At 37.9% G+C, this 22,426-nt stretch overlaps 3 protein-coding genes and 1 non-coding gene across 5 annotated transcripts; 1 reads left to right on the top strand and 3 right to left on the bottom strand.

The window, feature by feature from the left end:
* Positions 1–1,159: 1,159 nt before the first annotated feature.
* LOC119986326 (cytochrome P450 71D11-like) lies at positions 1,160–10,152 on the bottom strand. The gene is made up of 2 exons (XM_038830912.1): positions 9,914–10,152; positions 1,160–1,977 (listed from the first exon to the last, which is right to left on the bottom strand). The coding sequence occupies exons 1-2, from the start codon at positions 10,094–10,096 to the stop codon at positions 1,831–1,833; spliced, it is 330 nt and encodes a 109-aa protein (XP_038686840.1). The 5' UTR covers positions 10,097–10,152; the 3' UTR covers positions 1,160–1,830.
* On the top strand, positions 6,995–7,100 carry LOC119986353. The gene has a single exon (XR_005465242.1). It is a non-coding gene; the product is annotated as a small nucleolar RNA R71 (small nucleolar RNA).
* Positions 10,153–11,211: 1,059 nt separating the features above from the next.
* Positions 11,212–15,205, bottom strand: LOC119985392 (cytochrome P450 71D9-like). Of its 2 annotated transcripts, none has more exons than XM_038829693.1 (3): positions 14,216–15,205; positions 13,710–14,137; positions 11,212–11,497 (listed from the first exon to the last, which is right to left on the bottom strand). In XM_038829693.1, the coding sequence occupies exons 1-3, from the start codon at positions 15,191–15,193 to the stop codon at positions 11,299–11,301; spliced, it is 1,605 nt and encodes a 534-aa protein (XP_038685621.1). In that variant the 5' UTR covers positions 15,194–15,205; the 3' UTR covers positions 11,212–11,298. The 2 variants fall into 2 exon arrangements, with proteins under 2 accessions (XP_038685621.1, XP_038685619.1); XM_038829691.1 differs by lacking the exon at positions 11,212–11,497 and having other exon boundaries at positions 13,375–14,137; positions 14,216–14,522; positions 14,825–15,018.
* Positions 15,206–19,337: 4,132 nt separating this feature from the next.
* Positions 19,338–21,244, bottom strand: LOC119986044 (cytochrome P450 71D9-like). The gene is made up of 2 exons (XM_038830576.1): positions 20,283–21,244; positions 19,338–20,171 (listed from the first exon to the last, which is right to left on the bottom strand). The coding sequence occupies exons 1-2, from the start codon at positions 21,174–21,176 to the stop codon at positions 19,560–19,562; spliced, it is 1,506 nt and encodes a 501-aa protein (XP_038686504.1). The 5' UTR covers positions 21,177–21,244; the 3' UTR covers positions 19,338–19,559.
* Positions 21,245–22,426: the final 1,182 nt, after the last annotated feature.

Here is a 22,426-nt window from a genome sequence, read left to right as displayed (position 1 = left end):
TACCTACTACATGAAGAAAAATAAGGCACGTGTTAAAGAAACAATATACCACATCGGACATATGTATGTCTGCCGAGTGGTTTATATGTGCAAAGTCTCTCCTTATATGTCCTTACATGTCAATTAGGCATTTTCATGGGCTTATGTTACTTGGGCCAAGACTCAGTTGCCAGGCCCATGAGGAACAAACCCGTAAGGATAATACAATGTATCCAAGGGATTCGGAATCCCAAAACAGATAATATAGTTGGCATGTATTGAGGGATCGTGCTTAACATAAAAGGGGGTGAATTGTGTCGTCAATTTTCAATTGAAATTCCTTTTTATAATTTTCAACAAATCAATGTCACAAATAACAAGTAGCACACAAATTGGACATCTAATGATTATCCTAATCAATTTCATTCAAATGCAAAATGTGATACAATATAATGAATGATAAAATATCAATTGATCAAGAATCACAAAAACAGATTTTGCAATAACACACTATGTACAGATTTTGCAACACCAATTTCACCTAGCAAATGTTGTCAAATACAATAAAATTTTATATGCAATGTCACGACACTCTAATGAACACTATATAAAATTTCATATCAAAATTCAAAATTTAGCTATGGGAACTTGCATGGGTAGATTGGAGTCTCAGAAATTTCAACAAATAAGCAACAAGCAAGTAGATGAAGTAAGCAAGCAAAATCAACACAGTGATTTATAATGGTTCGGAGACCCTTCTCCTACGTCTACTACTTAGATTCACCAACCTATTATTTTTCCAACTCTACTAAAGTGTGGTTTTAAAAGCCCCACAAATTTACACCCTGCTCTTAAGATTGCTTAGCAATTTCAATGGTGATTTTCTAGTAGGATACAACAGATTCTTATATTAAAAGAAAGCAATATCCTCTTTAAATCCCTTGTGAACCATATACATACAGTGTCTCTCTCCAAAGTACACAACCTTTCACAAATGACTCTACATGAACAAATGTGACTGTTCATGAAAAAATCAATTAAAACTAACACATGAACAGGTAACCGTCTATAACTATAGGCGTAACTGTTCAAACAAATCAAAAGATGTAAACAAAAAGGGACAAAACAACCACTTGGTGTGATAACACTAGCATCAAGTTAGTACACTATGTCCCTTTCATTCACTAAAATAAATTAAACCCCCAACATACAACACTCTCAAGGATAGGATATGATTTTAAGAGCAAGAGAGGTTTTGATTGTAAGTAGGCAAAGCCTAAAATATGTAGGAACTTCCTTTTTTACAAAAGCAAGAGTAGTGAGAAGTCCTTCAGTGTAGAGACTTGAATGGAAAAGATCTTTCACTTGATGATAAAGATTGAAATAGCAATAGCAAGTAAGCTTCATGATTGATGAATTCGATAGCAAGAATTTCTCTCAAAGATATTTTTCAATTTGCTCTCCATGTGTAGAACACTAGAATGAGATAGAACCCTAATTTTCAATTTGTCTCTACACATTCTCCACCCTTGGATCAATTCTCAATCTTTCAATCTTGGTCTTCCATTCATGACTTCATCTTGGCCCTTGATGTTTTTGAACAAACTAATCCTAGCCACCCATATCCCAACCGTTGGAGGATGTCTTCAAAGTTGAGAACTTTGCTTCTTTGCAGAGCAGCCATTGGATCCATATGAACCTTCAAATTTGAGCCTTTAATTCTAAGCCATTGGATGTCTTGTACTATGCAATCTTGTCCCCTCCATTTTAGCTCCAAGAATCAAATAAAAATCTTTTTTTTACTAAGTCTTGTTTGGTTGCATCAAAGGAATCCTCAATGAAGCTCAAGTCTTAAATAAGAGAATACCAAACAAAGAATATAGGTGATGTGGCCTCTTCTCCTCCTAGTATTTTCAGAGCATTTAGACGAGGCCTCGAAGCAAAAGTAATGTCATGAGTTTGCATTACCTCTTTTGCATACTCTGCCGAGGAAACAACCTGTTGGAAAATGATGGTCAACTATATTTTGACCATTATTAAATGAAAGCTCAATAATAATTATTGAATGAAATTTATGGGCAATTGATCCTTGTTATAAGGACAATAAACTGGAGTAATTAGTGTGACCAAATCATTTATTGGTTGAATGTAAAAAGACTCCAAAGTGACCATGATGAGCATGGTGGACATAGTGCAATAAGTGTGTGTATGGGAATCCCACATTGGAAAAATACCATGTGGATGTGTTGTTTATAAGTCCAAGTGTTGTAGTAAAACTTTGGGCCCAAGGGCACTGATATGGATTTAATTGCAAGCGCACAAATCGCACAAGTAATAAAGATGTGAGTAAATTATCGTTTCCACTAGGGATGTGTTGGCAATAGAAATCAATGTCAAACAAGTTACAATTATGCAAATTGGGGAAACGGATTCGAGATTGATTTTGTTTTTAAACCAAACTAAAGCAAAAGAACAAAGACAAATCAAACACAAATATGAAAGCACTAGGGTACTTAACTTCACCTCACCTATCCAATTCAATTCCCTTGATTCCTTAAAATCCCTAATTCATCTCTCAATAATGACAATCGATTTCTCAACCTATTCAATGTTCTATTCCTAGATACATCAAACGTATTTTCAATATAAATCCCTGTTATTCCTAACAATTGGATTAATATATCAAAAACTCATTACGAACTATGGAAATCATTTAGCAATTGCATAAGTCACAAACCTATATTCCTATGGTTCATGCACCCTATGTCATCTATGGCTTGAGGCAAACCCTAGATATCTCCTTCCGGTCTCAATCTAGGCAGCAAATCAATTGAATGATGGCCAAACACTCAAAAGCATTAATCACACCCATAGACAATCAAGAGAGAAAGAGAAATCAAGAAATAAGGAAATCAAGTTTATTGAATCTTCAAGGTTTGGTTACATTAAGACCCTAGTAGGAAATCTAGCCACTCATGGAAGCAAAATACATCATTAAACAAAGGAAATCAACCATAGAAACTAGGATAGAAAAGGAGAGAGGAAACCCCCTTGTAGATCCTCTTCTTCTCCAAGCTCCAAGGTAGCCTCCAAGCTCTCCAATGGAAGTAGCACGAAATCCAGCTCCCCAGCCTCCAAGCTCTCCTCCAAAACCCTATCTTATGTCCTTTTATACTTCTCCAAACTCTTATGTCGTTTCCAAAACAAGTTGGGGTCGTTTTGGCTTAGAAACACGTGAATTCGGGTCTTTTCCGCGAAACTGCGCAGTGCTGTGAATAGTACTCCGATCGATCGGGAATAGTCCGATCGATCGGAAATACAATCTGTCTCGATGATATTTTTAGGTGTTTTGGCAGGTCCGATCGATCGGGAATATGGCCGATCGATCGGAAATCAGTACTGGGCTCCAAATCTTCATTTTGCACTCTTTTCCTCCCTTTCTTGCCTTGACACCTACAATATGCAAATATAGCTTTCTTAGGCAATATTAACTCTTAATCAACTCAAAATGCAATGAACTTATGTGTAAAGGATGCACAAATGTATGTATATATTTGACACATCAAACACCCCCACACTTAACCTTTGCTCGTCCTCGAGCAAGTTGAGAATGAATAGAGGGAAAGAGTATTTTCTGTTAAGCTCAAATGAAAAATAAAACAACAAAGACCTACTCCAAATAAGCAACTAATCTATGCCACTTTCGTAGGGCTCACGATGACACTTAGCATGTGCCACAAGCCTTTAAACCCCTAGGTGCCCCTAGTAGGAGGAGTTGTGTCTCCTGAGGGTTTACTAGAATGATACCCACAAACACTAAACAACTTCAATGCCAAAATTCATGCCATCAACAAGAGTATAAAATGAACTCACAATTGCAACCCTATCCATACTAACAAACCAAACATTAGGGCATTCAAACCAATAAAAGCATTCCTTCAAGAATATTATCTCATCCACTTTGCTTATAAATTCAAGAAATGATGCACATAATGGATTCCACTTGATATTTGGCTTCAAAGTGACATAAACAACGGCCATGAAGTCTTCCAAGAACAATAAGAATCAAAAAGCGAATACAATGAGCATTTATTCAAACTTCATTCTTATTCACATTTTTTTTTTCTTTTTCTTCTCAAAGGTGACTTGTGCAATGCTCAACCTCCTTAAGCTTTCTAAATGACCCATGTAACGAGCTTTCGACCAATGACTCCCAATCCAGTTGGCTTAGGGCACTAGGTGTTAAGACACCCCAACGGATCTAATTACCCGAGTCAAAAAGGCTACGAGGTTAAACTAGTCACCAAGGTACTCTAACATTCATTTCCTACATTTTTACGCGAAACTCATTGCTTGCTAGGCAAGAGGCCCGGTTACTCAGCAGAAAACTTATGAAAGAAACCATTTATTCAAAAACGAATTTTTTTCTATTTTTTTTTTTCATTTTGTATTGCTCAAGTAGTGCTATTTAGAATCAAATTGATCTTAAACAACCACAAATGCCAAAGTCAAGTCATATTTCATACCCCACAATCATGTGTTCCATATTCAGAAAGGCACAATGGACAAAACAATTTTCAAGATAGGAAAACTCAATTGGAAAGAATGTCCATAGCAAGATCCATCAATGCTTCAAGGATCACAAAATTCATCCAAATACACTCAAGAGTGACATGACATAAGGCATTTGAAGTCAAAATTTTTTTTTATTTAACAAAAACTAGAAACCTAAATTCCCACCCCCACACTTAAAATATGCAATGTCCTTAATGCATGGAATAGGTGAAAATAAAACTAAAAAAAAAAAATAGGGATAGAACAATAAAACCTGGGTTGCCTCCCGAAAGCGCTTGGTTTAAAGTCTTCAGCCCGACTTCTCTTTTGGATTCAACCGGGATCCTTGAGAGTTGTGGTGTAGACTCCCCTTGATGGCTTCCTAGGATTAACATTGGATTGCTTAGGTTCCATGCAAGGAGAATAAGCTTTCATCACCACTATTTCCTTAGGATAGACATTTTTCTTCATTTTCTTGGTCTTCCTCTTCTTCTTTTTCTTGCTCTTCTTTTTCTTCTCCTTGGGATCTTCAATTTGAGGCTTTTGAACTTCAATCGCAGCTTGGGAGGCTGTCTTAGGAACTTCATGCTCAACCTTGGAATTTTTGCCTAAAAGAACTTCCACCGGAATATATGGAACTTCCTTCTCAAGAGTGTCGGGGATGATCATGTCAATATGCTCTACTTGGAGGCATTGTTGAGAAATCTCCTCTTGCCTCCTAGTTCCAAACACTTTAAAAGTGATTTGGTCACCTCCCGCACCTCTCAAGGTAAGCTTCCCTTTTTCAACATCTATCAAAGCTCTCCCGGTGCTCAAGAATGGTCTTCCCAAGATTATAGGAGTAGTGGGGTTGGCCTCCATATCCAAGATAAGAAAATCAACCGGAAACATAAGATCACCCACCTTCACTAAGACATCCTCTACCATGCCAATAGGATACTTGATAGATCTATCCGCCATTTGCAAAGACACTGTGGTTGGACTAATCTCCTTCATCCCAATTTGCTTAGCAACCGACAATGGCATCAAATTGATGCTAGCTCCAAGATCACATAAGGATCTTTCAATCAAGGTGCTTCCAATGGTGCACGGAATTGTGAAACTTCCCGGATCATCTTGCTTAATTGGGAGCTTCCGTTGCACAATGGCACTACACTCTTCGGTTAACTGTATCTTTTCATGCTCCTTCAACCTCCGCTTCTTGGATAAGATCTCCTTCATGAATTTGGCATAGCAAGGAATTTGCTCTAAAGCTTCGGCAAAGGGGATGTTCACTTGAAGCTTCTTGAATACCTCCAAAAATTTAGAGAATTGATCATCATTCTTCTTAGTGCTCTTCAATCTTTGAGGAAATGGAATTGGAGGCACATAAGGTTTGACTGGAGGTGCAGGAAGAGAACTATCGGGCCAATCCAATTCCACAGCAAACCGATTCTGCATATCTTTCTCATTTCTGCATTTTTCATCATGTACTGTAGCTGGCCGATCGATCGGGATGGGGTCCGATCGATCGGAAATAGCCCTTGAACACTTTTCAGCTTCTTTTTCCCTGGTTCTGCTGCACTCCCCCTTTTCCTGCAAAATTTTTGCCTTTTCGGCATCAAGATCAGCAGCATTTTGAGCTACCTTACCAGTCCGGAGAGTGATTGCCATGCATTGCTCTTTATCCTTCCCTCTTGGATTCAATTCCGGTTGGCTTGCCAAGGTACCTCTTTCTCTAGATGACAAATTGTTAGCTATTTGCCCCAATTGTACCTCAAGATTCAGGATGGAAGTTCCATAGTTTTGCATCAAAGTTGCTTGAGCTTGTAGAGTGGCATCGGTTTTACTCATGTATTGCTCTGTCCTTGTCATAAATTGGGAGGTATGCGTTGTAAGCATATCAAGACCTTCCGCAAGCTTTGAGAACATCTCATCAATATCCCTCTTCTTCTCTTGGGGCTGCACTAGATGTTGAGGATTTTGCACATTTTGAGTATTGCTCCAAGAGAAGTTGGGGTGATTCCTAAATCCCGGATTGTAGAAGTTGTAATAAGGATCATTGCGGGGTTGATTGAAATTACCTCCACTAATGGCATTCACTTGCTCACTAGGATTAGATGAAGAAGCAATAAGACACTCCCTTGTAGGATGGCGTCCACAACAATAAGCACAAGACATATGAGAAGGTGTGCTTTGCATAGCATGTACTCCTTGAGCTTGATTTAGTGTCAATGCATCAATCTTCCTTGCCATAATAGTCAAGGTAGACATAACTTCATCATCTCTAAAACTTCCTCCTTGCTTTGGATTCCCCCTCACCGAGGACCAAGAGTTAGTGGTCTTGGCTACTTTATCAAGTAATTCCCTAGCCTCCTCTTGATTTTTGGTCATAAAAGAACCTCCCGCAGCCGCATCGATAATCTCCTTAGTATGCATGCACAACCCATTATAGAAAGCTTGGTACACCACCCATTCCGGAAGACCATGATTTGGGCAACTTCGAATAATTCCTTTAAAGCGCTCCCAAGCCTCATAAAATGATTCAAAATCCTTTTGGGCAAAGGACATGATATCCGCCCTAATTTGCACCGCCTTGCCCGGAGGAAAGAATTTTGTCAAGAATTGCTCCGCCATCTCATCCCAAGTGGTGATAGAATTGGGAGGCAAGGACATTAACCATCCTTTAGCCTTGTCCCTCAAAGAAAATGGGAATAACCTCAACAAGATAGCATCTTTAGAAGCTCCGTTAATCCCAAAAGTAGTGCACATATGCAAGAAAGAGCGAAGATGGACATTGGGCTCTTCATTAGGAAGACCATAGAAAACAACCGAATTTGAGATAATGTTGATGATAGCCGGCTTGATCTCAAAATTAGTAGCATTGATAGAAGGATAGCGGATGCTTGAAGGATTTGTGTCCCAAGTAGGCCTAGCACATTCCTCAAGAGAGCGAGGGTCAAATTGCCTAGGAGGGCCTTCAACTTCATCACCACCATTTCTTCCATTAGCACCTCCACCATTACCATTTCCAACATTCACATTTAAAGCTCCACCAAGATCACCAACATTCCCCCTCCCTTGATTGTCTCCAATGCCTTCCATTTGATTATTAATAAGCTCTCGTCTAAGATTGTGAAGAGTTCTTTCAATCTCCAAATCAATAGCAATTAATTCTGGATTAGAAGAACGTGTTCCCAAGCTCATACAAGAGAAAGAATTTCTGCAGAAAAATAAAAAAAAAACCAATTAACACAATTTAAAACCTAATTTGACACAAAAAAAACAATTGCCTCAATCCCCGGCAACGGCGCCAAAAACTTGATATGGATTTAATTGCAAGCGCACAAATCGCACAAGTAATAAAGATGTGAGTAAATTATCGTTTCCACTAGGGATGTGTTGGCAATAGAAATCAATGTCAAACAAGTTACAATTATGCAAATTGGGGAAACGGATTCGAGATTGATTTTGTTTTTAAACCAAACTAAAGCAAAAGAACAAAGACAAATCAAACACAAATATGAAATCAAGGATGGAAAGCACTAGGGTACTTAACTTCACCTCACCTATCCAATTCAATTCCCTTGATTCCTTAAAATCCCTAATTCATCTCTCAATAATGACAATCGATTTCTCAACCTATTCAATGTTCTATTCCTAGATACATCAAACTTATTTTCAATATAAATCCCTGTTATTCCTAACAATTGGATTAATATATCAAAAACTCATTACGAACTATGGAAATCATTTAGCAATTGCATAAGTCACAAACCTATATTCCTATGGTTCATGCACCCTATGTCATCTATGGCTTGAGGCAAACCCTAGATATCTCCTTCCGGTCTCAATCTAGGCAGCAAATCAATTGAATGATGGCCAAACACTCAAAAGCATTAATCACACCCATAGACAATCAAGAGAGAAAGAGAAATCAAGAAATAAGGAAATCAAGTTTATTGAATCTTCAAGGTTTGGTTACATTAAGACCCTAGTAGGAAATCTAGCCACTCATGGAAGCAAAATACATCATTAAACAAAGGAAATCAACCATAGAAACTAGGATAGAAAAGGAGAGAGGAAACCCCCTTGTAGATCCTCTTCTTCTCCAAGCTCCAAGGTAGCCTCCAAGCTCTCCAATGGAAGTAGCACGAAATCCAGCTCCCCAGCCTCCAAGCTCTCCTCCAAAACCCTATCTTATGTCCTTTTATACTTCTCCAAACTCTTATGTCGTTTCCAAAACAAGTTGGGGTCGTTTTGGCTTAGAAACACGTGAATTCGGGTCTTTTCCGCGAAACTGCGCAGTGCTGTGAATAGTACTCCGATCGATCGGGAATAGTCCGATCGATCGGAAATACAATCTGTCTCGATGATATTTTTAGGTGTTTTGGCAGGTCCGATCGATCGGGAATATGGCCGATCGATCGGAAATCAGTACTGGGCTCCAAATCTTCATTTTGCACTCTTTTCCTCCCTTTCTTGCCTTGACACCTACAATATGCAAATATAGCTTTCTTAGGCAATATTAACTCTTAATCAACTCAAAATGCAATGAACTTATGTGTAAAGGATGCACAAATGTATGTATATATTTGACACATCAGGCACCCAAGCTTTTGTAGGAGTGAGAGGCTCCACATTATGAACTTGGACTAAAACACACGCGCGCGCCCGCCGGTCGGTCAGGCGAGCGAGCGCAAGCGTGCGTGTCTTAGCCCAATAATTTCTTACATTTTTGCACTTTGTTATAAGCCCATAAGAGAGGCCCAAATGCATTGAATATGGACTGTTCAAGCCCAGCCCATGACTGGCATCTTACCTAGTCAACCAGAGCAGTTGCAACAGCCCAAGATATGGGCTGGTGGTTGCAACCTTGCTTGGTCAAATTGCCAGCCCGAAAATCAGTGATTTCTCACTGATTTTTCTGGGTTTTTGTTGCTTAGCCTCCTATATAAGGAGAGCCTTGGCAGCAGCTTCATAAGAGAAAAAAAATCTTCTTCTTCTGTCATTCTGCTGCTCTTCTAAGTCTCGTTTTCTTTATCTTCAATCTGTTTGAGAGTGCAATTCTAAATTGGTTCGTCTAAGTCCATTAGTATTGAAGTGCTGCTTACTAGTGGTTTGCGGAGCGTTGTATCTTGGGAAGAGTCTGTCCGGAGAGCTTGGCACCAGTGGCTGGACATTTCTCTTTAAGGAGATTCGTGAAAGGCGTACCTCGCTCGCACTATTCCTATCAACTGTTTACGGTTTTTGGTATTTTAATTTAAGCATCAATTATTGAGTTCATATATGTTGATGTTACTGTTTCTGATTAAGGTTACTGTTTTATTTATGTAGCTTGTTCACTGTTCATGCAATATAAATATTAATTGGTTTATTGCATGTTATATTCCAACACAACCAATGTTGGTACCTCCCCAAATTGAAGGTGCATCAAGGGTCCATGCTTTTTGGCCAAGTCTCGTAGCGCCCCATGTGGTAGATTTAGTACTAACTGACGTAACTTTCCAATAAAAGGTAGCTTCCACGGCCCCGGAGGCAGATTTGAACTTGATTTAGGTCTCATAACCATCTTCAGCACCATTAGAATAAATAAAATGATGATCGAAAGGATCGGGAAGGAAGAGAGTTGGAGATCCATGAAGGAAGTGTTGATGGATTTGGAGGAAGATGTGGGTAGTGACTGATTTGCAAAAGTTGAATATGTAGACCATGAAGTTTTGTCATCTAGTTTCAAGGTATCTTTGAAGTATTAAACGATGGCCTACATAATTAAGATTCCATACACTACATAACGTAGTTACCTACTTCATTAATATTGATATAGGACTGGTATGAAAGTTGGAGTTATTTACCAAATGTATCAGCTAGTAAAAATCATTTTTGTGCCTTCGTTTGGTTGGCTGGAATTTTATTCAACTTTGTTAGAATTCAATGAATTAAATTTGACCATAGCGAAACGACGTTCTGAACTGAACCACCAGTAGTCATAGACTAGCCCTACCCTAGTTTCTTAAAATTCCATCATTTAGTGCCTCTAATGGGTCATTTTCTATTTTTAGGGGTATTTTCATAATTTTACATTTATGTTCTATGTCATATGCTTGGGCTATTGGGAGAGATCCCGAGTATTGGACTGAACCGGAAACATTTTATCCGTAGAGATTCTTCGCTAGTTCAGTTGACTACACGGGCTAGATTAAGCAGTGCATAGGTGGCTGGAGCGGATAAGTCCAAGGGTGTAGTGTGGACCCCACATGGGCCGAGAAAATTTGGGATCGTTTCGACTTGATCTCAGTTTTTCTAGTCGTCCTTTGTCCGCTGTTGATTTCTATTGGTTTTATCCGTCAGCTGTCCAATGCCTAACGTATCCAATATTTAATTTCCCCCACTAAATCAATCAACTCAAAGGCGTCACCATACTTCTACTAAAGAAAAATATTTATATCACTATCTTCCATTTCGTCCTATTTTTTCCGTCTTTGCATCTACAATTCTACATCTTCCTCATCTAAGAAGCACCAAGACGGGTGCGAGAATATGGGGATTCGTCATTTCTTTCGTCCTATTTTGTTAAATGATTCACGTTATCATATTTATTTTAGGATGTATGGAATCCTTGTTTGTATCACCAGCTCAGACAAAAACTGCAATGTTTAACACTAGTTTCAATGGAGGATACACACAATACTGCTAAACTTGACACAACAAACCATATATGAACTGATACAAACTACTTATGAATCCTCATGAAAGAAATTAAGGTCAAACATTGGCTTTGAAGGTTTAGTGACTAGGTGAAGGGTGATAAGGAATTGGGATTATGTAGAGATCATCTCTTCTTCTAATTGTTATACCGAACTCTTCGGTCATGGTGAGATCTTCAGGGTTCATTTCATTGGGAAGTTTCCAGTCAAAATAGTACAACAACTGTGAGAGCGAAAGCTCAACATTAGCAAGACCAAACGTCATGCCAGGACATATCCTTCTTCCAGCACCAAATGGGATGTATTCGAAATTGGCCCCCTTGAAGTCTATCGGGCTATTGAGAAACCTTTCCGGGTAATATCTTTCGGGTTCAGTCCAATACTTGGGATCTCTTCCGGCCAATAGCCCATGCATTCACCATCACTCTAGTTTTGCTAGGTATTTCATATCCGTTGATTTCACACTTGTCCTCATTTTCTCTTGGAATTAGTAATGGCGCTGGAGGGTGTAATCTTAGTGTTTCTTTAACGACCAGCTTCAAATATTTCAGTTCTACAATGCATGCCTCATCAACACTTCCTCTGCTATCAAAAACCCGTCTCACCTCTGCTTGTGCCTTTTTCATTACTCTTGGGTTTCTCAGCATTTCTACCATAGACCAGTCAACCGTCATGCCTGATGTTTCACTTCCAGTAGAAAAAAATGTTCTAATTAAGAACCCAAAAAAAAATGTTAGTAACTAATAACAATGATGTAAGACTAATATGCAACTAAACTCCATGAAGTTTGGTCCGATTAAGTAAACATTTTTGGTTATCGAGAAGACATCACATTGTACAAGTTTGCTCTTTGGACATTCGATATGCGCCTAAAGTTGGGCATTCAAGCCCGCACGCATAGAAGTTTCTCACCTGACGTGAGGATAGGTCAGGTCAAAGCCCAACGCGTGGTTACAAGGATATTATTCTCATTGGGAATCGAACTTAAGAAAATAATGTCTTGAAAGAAATAACTTAAACTTATACAGGAGGTATTTCGCTCCGAAATGAATTTTGAGTGGCTTTGATCTCATAAATCGGTTAATCCAAGTGCTTACCAAGATTATTGCTTTGATATTTTCGATATTCAATGAAACATCAAGGTCACCCCTCTCATGAAACTTCAAAAGAACATTTACGAAATCTTGATCTTCTTCGCGGTTACTAGTCATTGATGTCGCCTTGAGCTTTAGTTGTTCATTGATAATGTATCCAAGAATCCCATCCATCTGTTGATGTATCCTCACAATTTTGGCGTTCGCCGGACTAATCAGGCGAAGAAATGTCATGGAAGGAAACACCGCTGACACGTCGAATCCTGATGACAATTGTACAATTTCCTTCATGAGTGACGTGAATTTTTGCTGCAACTCACCATAATCCCTACTAAATGCTGCCTTAGAAACAATCATGTATGTCGATGAGAATGCTTTTTCGGTAAGGTTTATCGGGGATCCTTATGGACCGCAAATATTTTGCGTAATCCTTTAGTCTTGATGCCTTTTGTTTACTTTCTGTTTCAATTTGTTCTCTTTCTTTGTTTATTCAACATCAATATCATATCGTTGTTGTTATATATATATTTTTTTCCTCGAAAAAAAATGTAGTTTTCTCTTTGTTTACTTTCTTCAACGTCAATATCATGGATTCACAATTACACATCTTATGTTATAAATTTGTAATGTCAATTGTGTTGGTTTCATTTAAGCAAAGGGTTGCTTAGTTAAAGTCTTGTGATGTGTGTATTTGGTGTTTGTGAGATTTCCATGACCGCCCCGACCCCAAGAGTTCCTGGATGGACTAACCTGGAGAAGCAAAGTTGGAGCAATTCTTAACAACATGGAGCTTATGGTGTTTCAATATTGTGTGTAACCGGTCATGGCCAAAAAAAACAAAACTTGTGCACAAGAATCTCACAGTGAGCGGGGGGTCAAGGGTTGACAAAATGTACGTAGATCTTACCCCCACATGATATATGGAGAGATTGTTTTTAGGAATTGAACATGTTATCTCTAGATTGCACCTCTACAACTCTACCATTAAGTCACATGTTTGCCTATAAAAAAAGTAAAACATTATCTTCAAAATGGCATTCTAAAGTGGTAAATAAGTGATTTCTTATTAGATCACTCTCCTGCAAGGTAAAAAAACAGCTATAATCATTACATATGCACCACAAATTATTCAGAGTACGTCTGCCGCAACCACAAAGACAGATCAAAAACTAACTTGGTTCTTATTTAAGGCTTAGAAATTAAACCAGTTAATCAAGGATGATAGGGAGTAGGAATTAAGTACATATCCTCTCTTCTTCTAACCGTTAAGCCAAATGACTCCATCATGCTGATATCTTCGCCATTCATTCCATTTGGGAGTTTCCAATCAAAGTAGTACAACAACTGTGAAAGCTGAAGCTCAGTATTCGCTAGACCCAAAGTTATACCAGGACACATTCTCCTTCCAGCACCAAATGGTATGTACTCAAAATTAGTCCCCTTGAAATCGACTGAATTTTCCAAGAATCTTTCTGGGTAAAAGGTTTCCGGGTCAGTCCAATACTTGGGATCTCTTCCAATAGCCCATCCATTAACAATCACTTTGGTCTTAACAGGTATCTCGTATCCATCAATCACAACACTCTCTAAGTTTTCTCTTGGAAGCAATAAGGGAGCTGGAGGGTGTACTCTTAGAGTTTCTTTGATGACTAACTTCAAATAGTTTAGATCAGGAATGCCCTTTTCATCGACAATTCCTCTACTATCGAAAACCTGTCTCACCTCGGCTTGTGCCTTCTTCATTACTCTTGGATTTTTCATCATTTCTGCAATAGCCCAATCAACGACCGTCGCTGATGTTTCACTTCCAGCACCAAACATGTCCTAAAGAAACACAAAATTTTGTTAAATAACCAAATAGTTTGTAATCAAGTTGCATTCATTTAATGTAAAAAAGCTTACCTTAATTACTGATTTGATATTGTTGATGGTTAATGGAAAGTCACCCTCCTCATGAAATTTCAAGAGAACATCGAGTAGATCTTCCTCTGCATCGAGTTTTCTGGTTTTCGAATCCTTAATGTGTTGGTTGATAATGTTTCCAACAATCTCTTCACTTTGTTCATGTAACTTCTCAAGTTTTGAGTTTTCTCCAGTAATTTGATGAAGCAATTTCATAGAAGGAAACATATCCAAGATATTGAATCCTCCTGCTAACTTTAGGGTTTTCATAGCATATGATATGAATTCTTCTTGTCCACCATATGTCCTACCAAATATCATCTCTGAAAGTAAGGTATATGTTGTTGAGTACAATTTTTCTGTCAGATTGATCGATGAGCCTGAGTTTGAATCAATCCATTCGATGAAATTCGACATATTTTGCTCTCTTATTAGCCTAAATGACTGGACACGTTTCGAGCTCAAAAGCTCTAGTGTGCAAATTTTCCTTAGTTGCCTCCAATAATCACCATAGGGTGCAAAGGCTATGTCAGTGTAATCATAAGTAATGACTTTCACAGCGTTTAGAGGAGGCCTCGAAGCAAAAATAAGGTCCTGAGTTTTCATTACCTCTTTTGCGTACTCTGCCGAAGAAACAACCAATGTTGGTACCTCCCCAACATGAAGGTGCATCAATGGTCCATGCTTTTTGGCCAAGTCTCGTAGCGCTCGATGTGGTAGCTTCAGTACTGATTGATGTAAGTTTCCAATGAAAGGTAGCTTCCACGGCCCCGGAGGCAGATTTGAATGTGATTTAGGTTTCATAACCATCTTCAGCACCATTAAAATAAATAAAATGATGCTCGAAAGGATCAGGAAGGACGAGAGTTGCAGATCCATGAAGAAAGGGTTGATGAATTTGGAGCTAGATGTGAGTAGTGACTGATTTGCAAAAGTTGATCGAATATATAGACATGAAGTTTTGTTATCTAGTTTCATGGCATCTTTGAAGTCTTAGACCATGGCCTACATAATTAAGAATCCATACCAACTATAGTTACGCACTTCAATTGTCTTTTTGCCAAGAGCTGATGTTAATAGGACTAAACATGTGTGTTCTTAATACAATTGATGCTACCCCACTATGTCCAAAAGTCATGACTCAAGGATTAGGGTCAAACTTCTTGAATTTGTGTACAATATGTTACTTAATAATGGGGTTTTTACCCATAAGGACAAAAATTAAAAGTTGTATTCCAATAAAGATAACCTAAAAAAAATTTAGAAAAAACGACAAAGCCTATTAACTTATCAGAATACCCTCCCTCCTTCCTCCTTTCTTCTTCTTCTTCCTCCTTGTGTCACCATATCAGAAGTTGGTCCTCCAACCATCGTTTTCGACGAACAAACTATCGAAATGAAGCTCTTGGTCAGCCTAATCAAAGCCCAGTCATCACTGGCAGTAGAAAATCACTTGAGTCTCCAAAAAAGCTTCATGAAATAACGGCCACCATTTGAAAAAGAGTTAGATTTGGCCAATACACCCAACGTCAGCAACCATCAATACCCCCAATCAACTCCACGGATCAAGGCGCATCACCTTTGAGGTTTTATTGATTTTTCGAACTCTTTTTTTCATCTAAAATCATATCGAAATCTGCAGATATTATATTTGTTTCGGATCTATTATGATATCTTATCTGTTTTGAAACTTCAAACAGATAACATTTCATTAAACACGAGTAACATTTTAACAAGGCAAATAATATTTAGCAAGACAGATAACATTATGACAGATATCAAATTAATCGAAACAGATAACAAATCACCTGCAATCTGCATATCCCAAATCAGAAACAAAAGACCATGAAAATCACCACAAAAACTATCAAAAATAATGATGTAATGACATCTCGAAGGAAAAGTCTTGTGGTGAGTATGAGTAGATCTAGTTCGAATACAACAAAAATCGAGATGACAAATCACTAAAAAATATCATAGAACTCTCGAATAATCCATGAGGGGTGAAGACGAAGCTTCCGGCGAATGTCAGAGATGAATCATGTGCAGCAGGTATAAGCCATGTTTGAGGATGAAGATGAGAGTATTTTAGACAATAAAACCATATATTATGACTTTTTATCCTTTTTGGAATATTAATTCAAACTAGATGAATTTTATTTAGTAAGATTTTTAAGAGTGTTTTTATTGGAACAAAACTTTCCAATGAAGGAGTTTGATTTTTAAGAAGGAAGAATAGTCATATTTGAAGTGAGAGTCCTTATGCGGTGCAAGTAAAGGTCGCTGTTGTAAATCCACACCAATAATATTGTCCGCTTTGGGTTGTCCGATTCCCGTGGATACATCGGGCCCGCACGGCTTTGTTTTTCCTTAGGCCCAACCCACTCAAACCTAGGAAAAGGCCTTGTTGGGAGTAATGGAGGGGCTTGTCCTTATAAACTATAAGGCATTTCCCACATCAAACGATGTGGGACTTTTACAGTCGCTATTGAAGGAAGAAAAATAAAGAGGTTTCTTTTTCTATATGGAGCCAAATAAGGGGTTTGACATAAGGAGGTTTTGAAATGGATCAAAGCTTAAGCCACACAAATTTTCAACATTAATGAAGAGATCATAGTCACTTATCATATTCATCTAGATGGCCTCCCCGATTTCATAGAGATAATACAGAGTCAAATTTGAGAATTTTATTACCTACTACATGAAGACAAATAAGGCATGTGTTAAGAAACAATATACCACATCGGACATATGTATGTCTGCCGAGTGGTTTATATGTGCAAAGTCTCTCCTTACATGTCAATTAGGCATTTTCATGGGCTTGAGTTACTCGGATCAAGGCTCAGTTGCTAGGCCCATGTGGAATAAACCCTTGAGGGTAATACGATGTATCCAAGGGATTCAGAACCTCAAAACAGAAACCGTAAAACAGATAATATAATTGGCATCTATTGAGGGATCGTGTTTAACACAAGAGGATAATATAATTGGCATGTATTGAGGGATCGTGTTTAACACAAGAGGGGGGTGAATTGTGCCACCAATTTTCAATTGGAACCCCATTTTACAATTTTCAACAAATCAATGTCACAACTAACAAGTAGCACACAAATTGGACTTCTAATGATTATCCTAATCAATTCCATTCAAATGTAAAATGTGATACCATATAATGAATGATAAAATATCAATTGATCAAGAATCACAAAAACATATTTTGCAACAACACACTGTGCACAGATTTTGCAACACCAATTTCGCCTAACAAATGATGTCAAAATGCAACAAAATTGTATATGCAATGTCACAACACTCTAATGAACACTTTATAAAATTTTAGATCAAAATTCAAAATTTAGCTATGGGAACTTGCATGGGTAAATTGGGGTTTCAAAAATTTCAGCAAATAAGCAACAATCAAGTAAATGAAGTAAGCAAGCAAAATCAACACAGTGATTTATAGTGGTTCGGAGACTCTTTTTCTACGTCTACTATCTAGATTCACCAATCTATTATTTTTCCAACTCCACTAAGGTGTGGTTTTCAGAGCCCCACAAATTTGCACCCTGCTCTTAAGATTGCTTAGCAGTTTCAATGGTGATTGTCTAGTAGGATACGACAAATTCTTATATTAAAAGAAAGCAATCTCCTCTTTAAATCCCTTGTGAACCATATATAGCGTCTCTCTCCAAAGTACACAACCTTTCACAATTGACTCTACATGAATAATGTGACTATTGATGAAAAAACCAATTAAAACTAACACATGAACAGGTAACCGTCTATAACTATAGGCGTAACTGTTCAAACAAATGAAAAGATGTAAACAAAAAGGGACAAAACAACCACTTGGTGTAATACCACTAGCATCAAGTTAGTACAATATGTCCCCTTTCATTCACTAAAATAAATTAAACCCCCAACATACAACACTCTCAAGGATAGGATATGATTTTAAGAGTAAGAGAGGTTTTGATTGTAAGTAAGCAAAGCCTAAAATATGTAGGAACTTCCCTTTTACAAAAGTAAGAGTAGTGAGAAGTCTTTGAGTGTAGAGGCTTGAATGGAGAAGATCTTTCACTTGATGATGTAGATTGAAGTAGCAATAGCACGGACCCTTGGAACAATCTTCAATTTGTCTCTACACATTCTCCACCCTTGGATCAATCTTCAATCTTTCAATCTTGACCTTCCATTCATGACTTCATCTTGGCCCTTGATGTTTTTGAACAAACTAATCCTAGCCACCCATATCCCAACCGTTGGAGGATGTCTTCAAAGTTGAGAACTTTGTTTCTTTGCATAGCAGCCATTGGATCCATATGAACCTTCAAATTTGAGCCTTTAATTCTAAGCCATTGGATGTCTTGTACTATGCAATCTTGTCCCCTCCATTTTAGCTCCACGAATCAAATAAAATCTTTTTTTACTAAGTCTTGTTGGTTGCATCAAAGAAATCCTCAATAAAGCTCAAGTCTTGAATAAGAGAATGTCAAACAAAGAATATAGGTGATGTGGCCTCTTCTCCTCCTAGTATTTTCCATCTCTCCTCTTTGTCTTCAAAATTACTAAATTTGTTCTTGCATCACACCCCAATCGATCTAAATAATTTCCTGATGATTCAAGTTCACCGCTGTCTTCAACTCCAGCTTTGATTCAACATAGTCCGATCAATCTCAAATATTCCCGATCGATCTCATTTCACCTCTGACTAGCTTCAAAAATGACTTTTTCTTCATTTTATTCAATTTCACTTCAATGATTGGTTGAGTAGCTTCATAATATCCCCAATTCATAGCCGTAAGGCTTGTTTCAATCATCTCAATGATTCCTTAGTGGAAAGTTGGTGAATATAGGATTTTTCATGGTTTCCTAGAGCTCCAAGCTCATTCTTGAAAACCGGATCTCAATTCCTCCTCGATTATGAATTATGGACATATTTGAACCTTTGCAAGATTGTACCTACAAAGAATTTGGTGTATGGACATCTCATTTGGTTTGTAAGTTTGTGAAAGCTTCATGCCTTGTCTCAAGTCAATCATATAGGAATACGATTCAATAAATTCAAGTCTATCTCTAGATTCCACATTTGCATCTTTGCAACTCTAACATTGGACTACATTTTCACCTATTAAAAAAGTAAAACAATTATCTTCAAAATGACATTCTAAAGCAGTAAAGAAGAGATTTCTTATTAGAACACTCGCCTGTAAGGGGAAAAAAAAAACAACTGTAATAATTACATATAGACCACATATTATGCAGAGTACGTCTGCCTCAACCACAAAGCAAGATCAGAAACTGACTTGGTTCACTTTTAAGGCCTAGAAATCAAACAAGTTAATCAAGGATGATAAGGAGTGGGAATCAAGTACAGATCCTCTCTTCTTCTAACCGTTAAGCCAAATGACTCCATCATGCTGATATCCTCGCCATTCATTCCATTCGGGAGTTTCCAATCGAAATAGTACAACAACTGTGAAAGCGGAAGCTCAATATTCGCGAGACCAAAAGTTATACCAGGACATATTCTCCTTCCAGCACCAAATGGTACGTACTCAAAATTAGTCCCCTTGAAGTCGACTGAATTTTCCAAGAACCTTTCTGGGTAAAATGTTTCTGGGTCAGTCCAATACTTGGGATCTCTTCCAATAGCCCATCCATTAACAATCACTTTGGTCCTGACAGGTATCTCGTATCCGTCAATCACAGAACTCTCTGTGTTTTCTCTTGGAATCAATAAGGGAGCTGGAGGGTGTAATCTTAGAGTTTCTTTAATGACTAACTTCAGATATTCTAGTTCAGCAAGTCCAGATTCATCAACGGTAGTTTTACTATCAAAGACTTTTCTCACCTCAGCTTGTGCCTTTTCCATTACTCTTGGGTTCTTTATCAATTCTGCCATAGTCCAATCAATTGTTACAGCTGACGATTCACCTCCAGCAACAAAGATGTCCTGAGAAAGATTTGTAAAACTACGTCAAATAAGCCCCGGAAAGGTTAGCAAGCATCAATTAGCAGGTAAAATTAAAGTACACAGAGTCAGAGGAGCTCTTGTAGTACGTACCAGTATTACTGCTTTGATATTGTCAATAGTTAATGGACTTTGATCAAGGTCACCCTGCTCGTGAAATTTCAGAAGAACATCAACCAAATCTTCACATTTTCTGGTCTTTTTTGTCGTCACTTTTCCCTTAATGTGTTCATTGATGATGTTGTCAAGCATCCTGTCGTTCTTTTCATGCGACTCAATAAGTTTAGACCTCGTTGTATCGATCTGATGAAGCCATTTCAAGGAAGGAAACACGTCTGGGATATTGAACCCTGTTGTTAGCTTTATGACTTCCTTGGTTACTGATATGAACTCTTCATGGTCTCCTGATTCCTCACTGAAAGCCAACTTTGCTATCAAGGTATACGTTGTCGAGTACAATTTTTCAGTCAAGTTGATAGTTGATCCTGATTTTGAGAAAACCCATTCGACAAATTTGGAAATGTGTTCTTCTCTTATCGGTCTAAAAGATTGGACCCGTTTCACGCTCAAAAGTTCAAGCACGCAAATCTTTCGGATTTTCCTCCAATAATCACCATAAGGTGCGTAAACAATGTCTGTAGTGTTGTAAGACATGATTTCTGTGGCAAGTAACGAAGGCCTAGAAGCAAAGATAATGTCATGAGTCTTCATTACCTCTTTCGCGTACTCTGCTGAGGAAACAACAAGGGTGGGTACTTCTCCAAGGTATAGGTACATCAATGGTCCATGCTTCTTCGCCAAGTCTCGTAATACACGGTGTGTCAATGGAGAGCCAACCAGTTGGTGCAGATTTCCTATAAGAGGCAGCTTCCATAGCCCTGGCGGTAGCTTTGAAGTTGACTTGAATCTCTGTATAACTTTCAGCACCATAAACATGAAGGAAATGAAGCATAAAAGAACAGGAAAGAAAGGGAATTGAAACTCCATCACGAAAGTGCAGAAGTAATTAGCTTCGACAAAACGAGCCAACCTGCAAAATTATGCAGAGCCAAAAACAAGTCATTATCTTTGCCATACTTGACACCATGACCTTAGATACAGTAAGTTTCAAACCAAGATACCTCAGTCTCCAATGGTACCGGGCCAAATATTGCTTATTTAAATCACCATCTAGATTAAATTACATAGTAAGATTATCTTATATGAACAAGTTTCTTAAAAAATAAATGGGATCTTTGAAAATGTTGCAGCAAACAAGATAATAATAATCCTTGACAATATCACAACAGCAGACAGATAAAGACATAATACATTCACTATGACAACCTGGAAACTGTACATTGATAAGCTGTTGTCTTTACATGCATAACACACCCATTACAAAATACAAATAGACACGGGCATACCTGGGGTTGGGCGAAATGGGCCGCCATCCTGGGCCCCGGAATCCCCGAGACAACATATTTTTGAAAAAAAAAAATACTAATGTTATAGTAACCCCAAGACTATTGAATAACATATGATATTTAATATTTTTTTTAAGAGAGCCTCTTTTTTAGAGTTCGCTCAGGTACCCCACTGCAATGCAAATAGAAAGTATTGTAATTATAAAAAAAAACATATATGTACATCTGTGTCAAGCCTGTCATATTCTGAATGAATATAGAAAAAAAATTTGGGTTAAGCAGTGCCATTTCTCTCCTCTGAAAGAAATTGCAGCTTAAAGCCCAACTACATGGCCCAATAGCCCTAAATAGCCCAAGTGAAATAAGGCCTAAAGCCCAAAAAAAGACATACTGAATTACTGACTCAAGTCTTTTGCTTGTCTCTCTCCTGAAGGCATCTTTTGATATTATAATGTCTATTGTTGCAACTTCTAGTCCACAAACAAAATGATCTAAATAGAGAGAGTGAATACAGAAACATAAGGTCTTGTTCTTGAACGAAGACCTATGTTGCATTATTTGCATATTGCATGTTCAATAGAAGATCACATTCAACAAAGTCAACTGAATGTGATTTGATATGTTCTTATGCAGATTTGAAGATTATATATGACTAATCAATGTAAGATCATGCCTTCTGTTAAATCCAAATAAGCAAGCACTGTCAATATCTGGCTAGCAGTAAGAATTGATCTAGCTTGTTGCAGAAACTGGCATTACAATGAACGAGGAGTTTGATAAATCGGGTAATTCGATGATTTTGAAGCATCAGAATCGGCATCTATGACAACT

Source organism: Tripterygium wilfordii, chromosome 19 (assembly GCF_013401445.1).
Source record: "Tripterygium wilfordii isolate XIE 37 chromosome 19, ASM1340144v1, whole genome shotgun sequence".
In the NCBI taxonomy this organism is placed as follows: domain Eukaryota; kingdom Viridiplantae; phylum Streptophyta; class Magnoliopsida; order Celastrales; family Celastraceae; genus Tripterygium; species Tripterygium wilfordii.
This window is presented reverse-complemented; position numbering and strand designations above follow the sequence as displayed.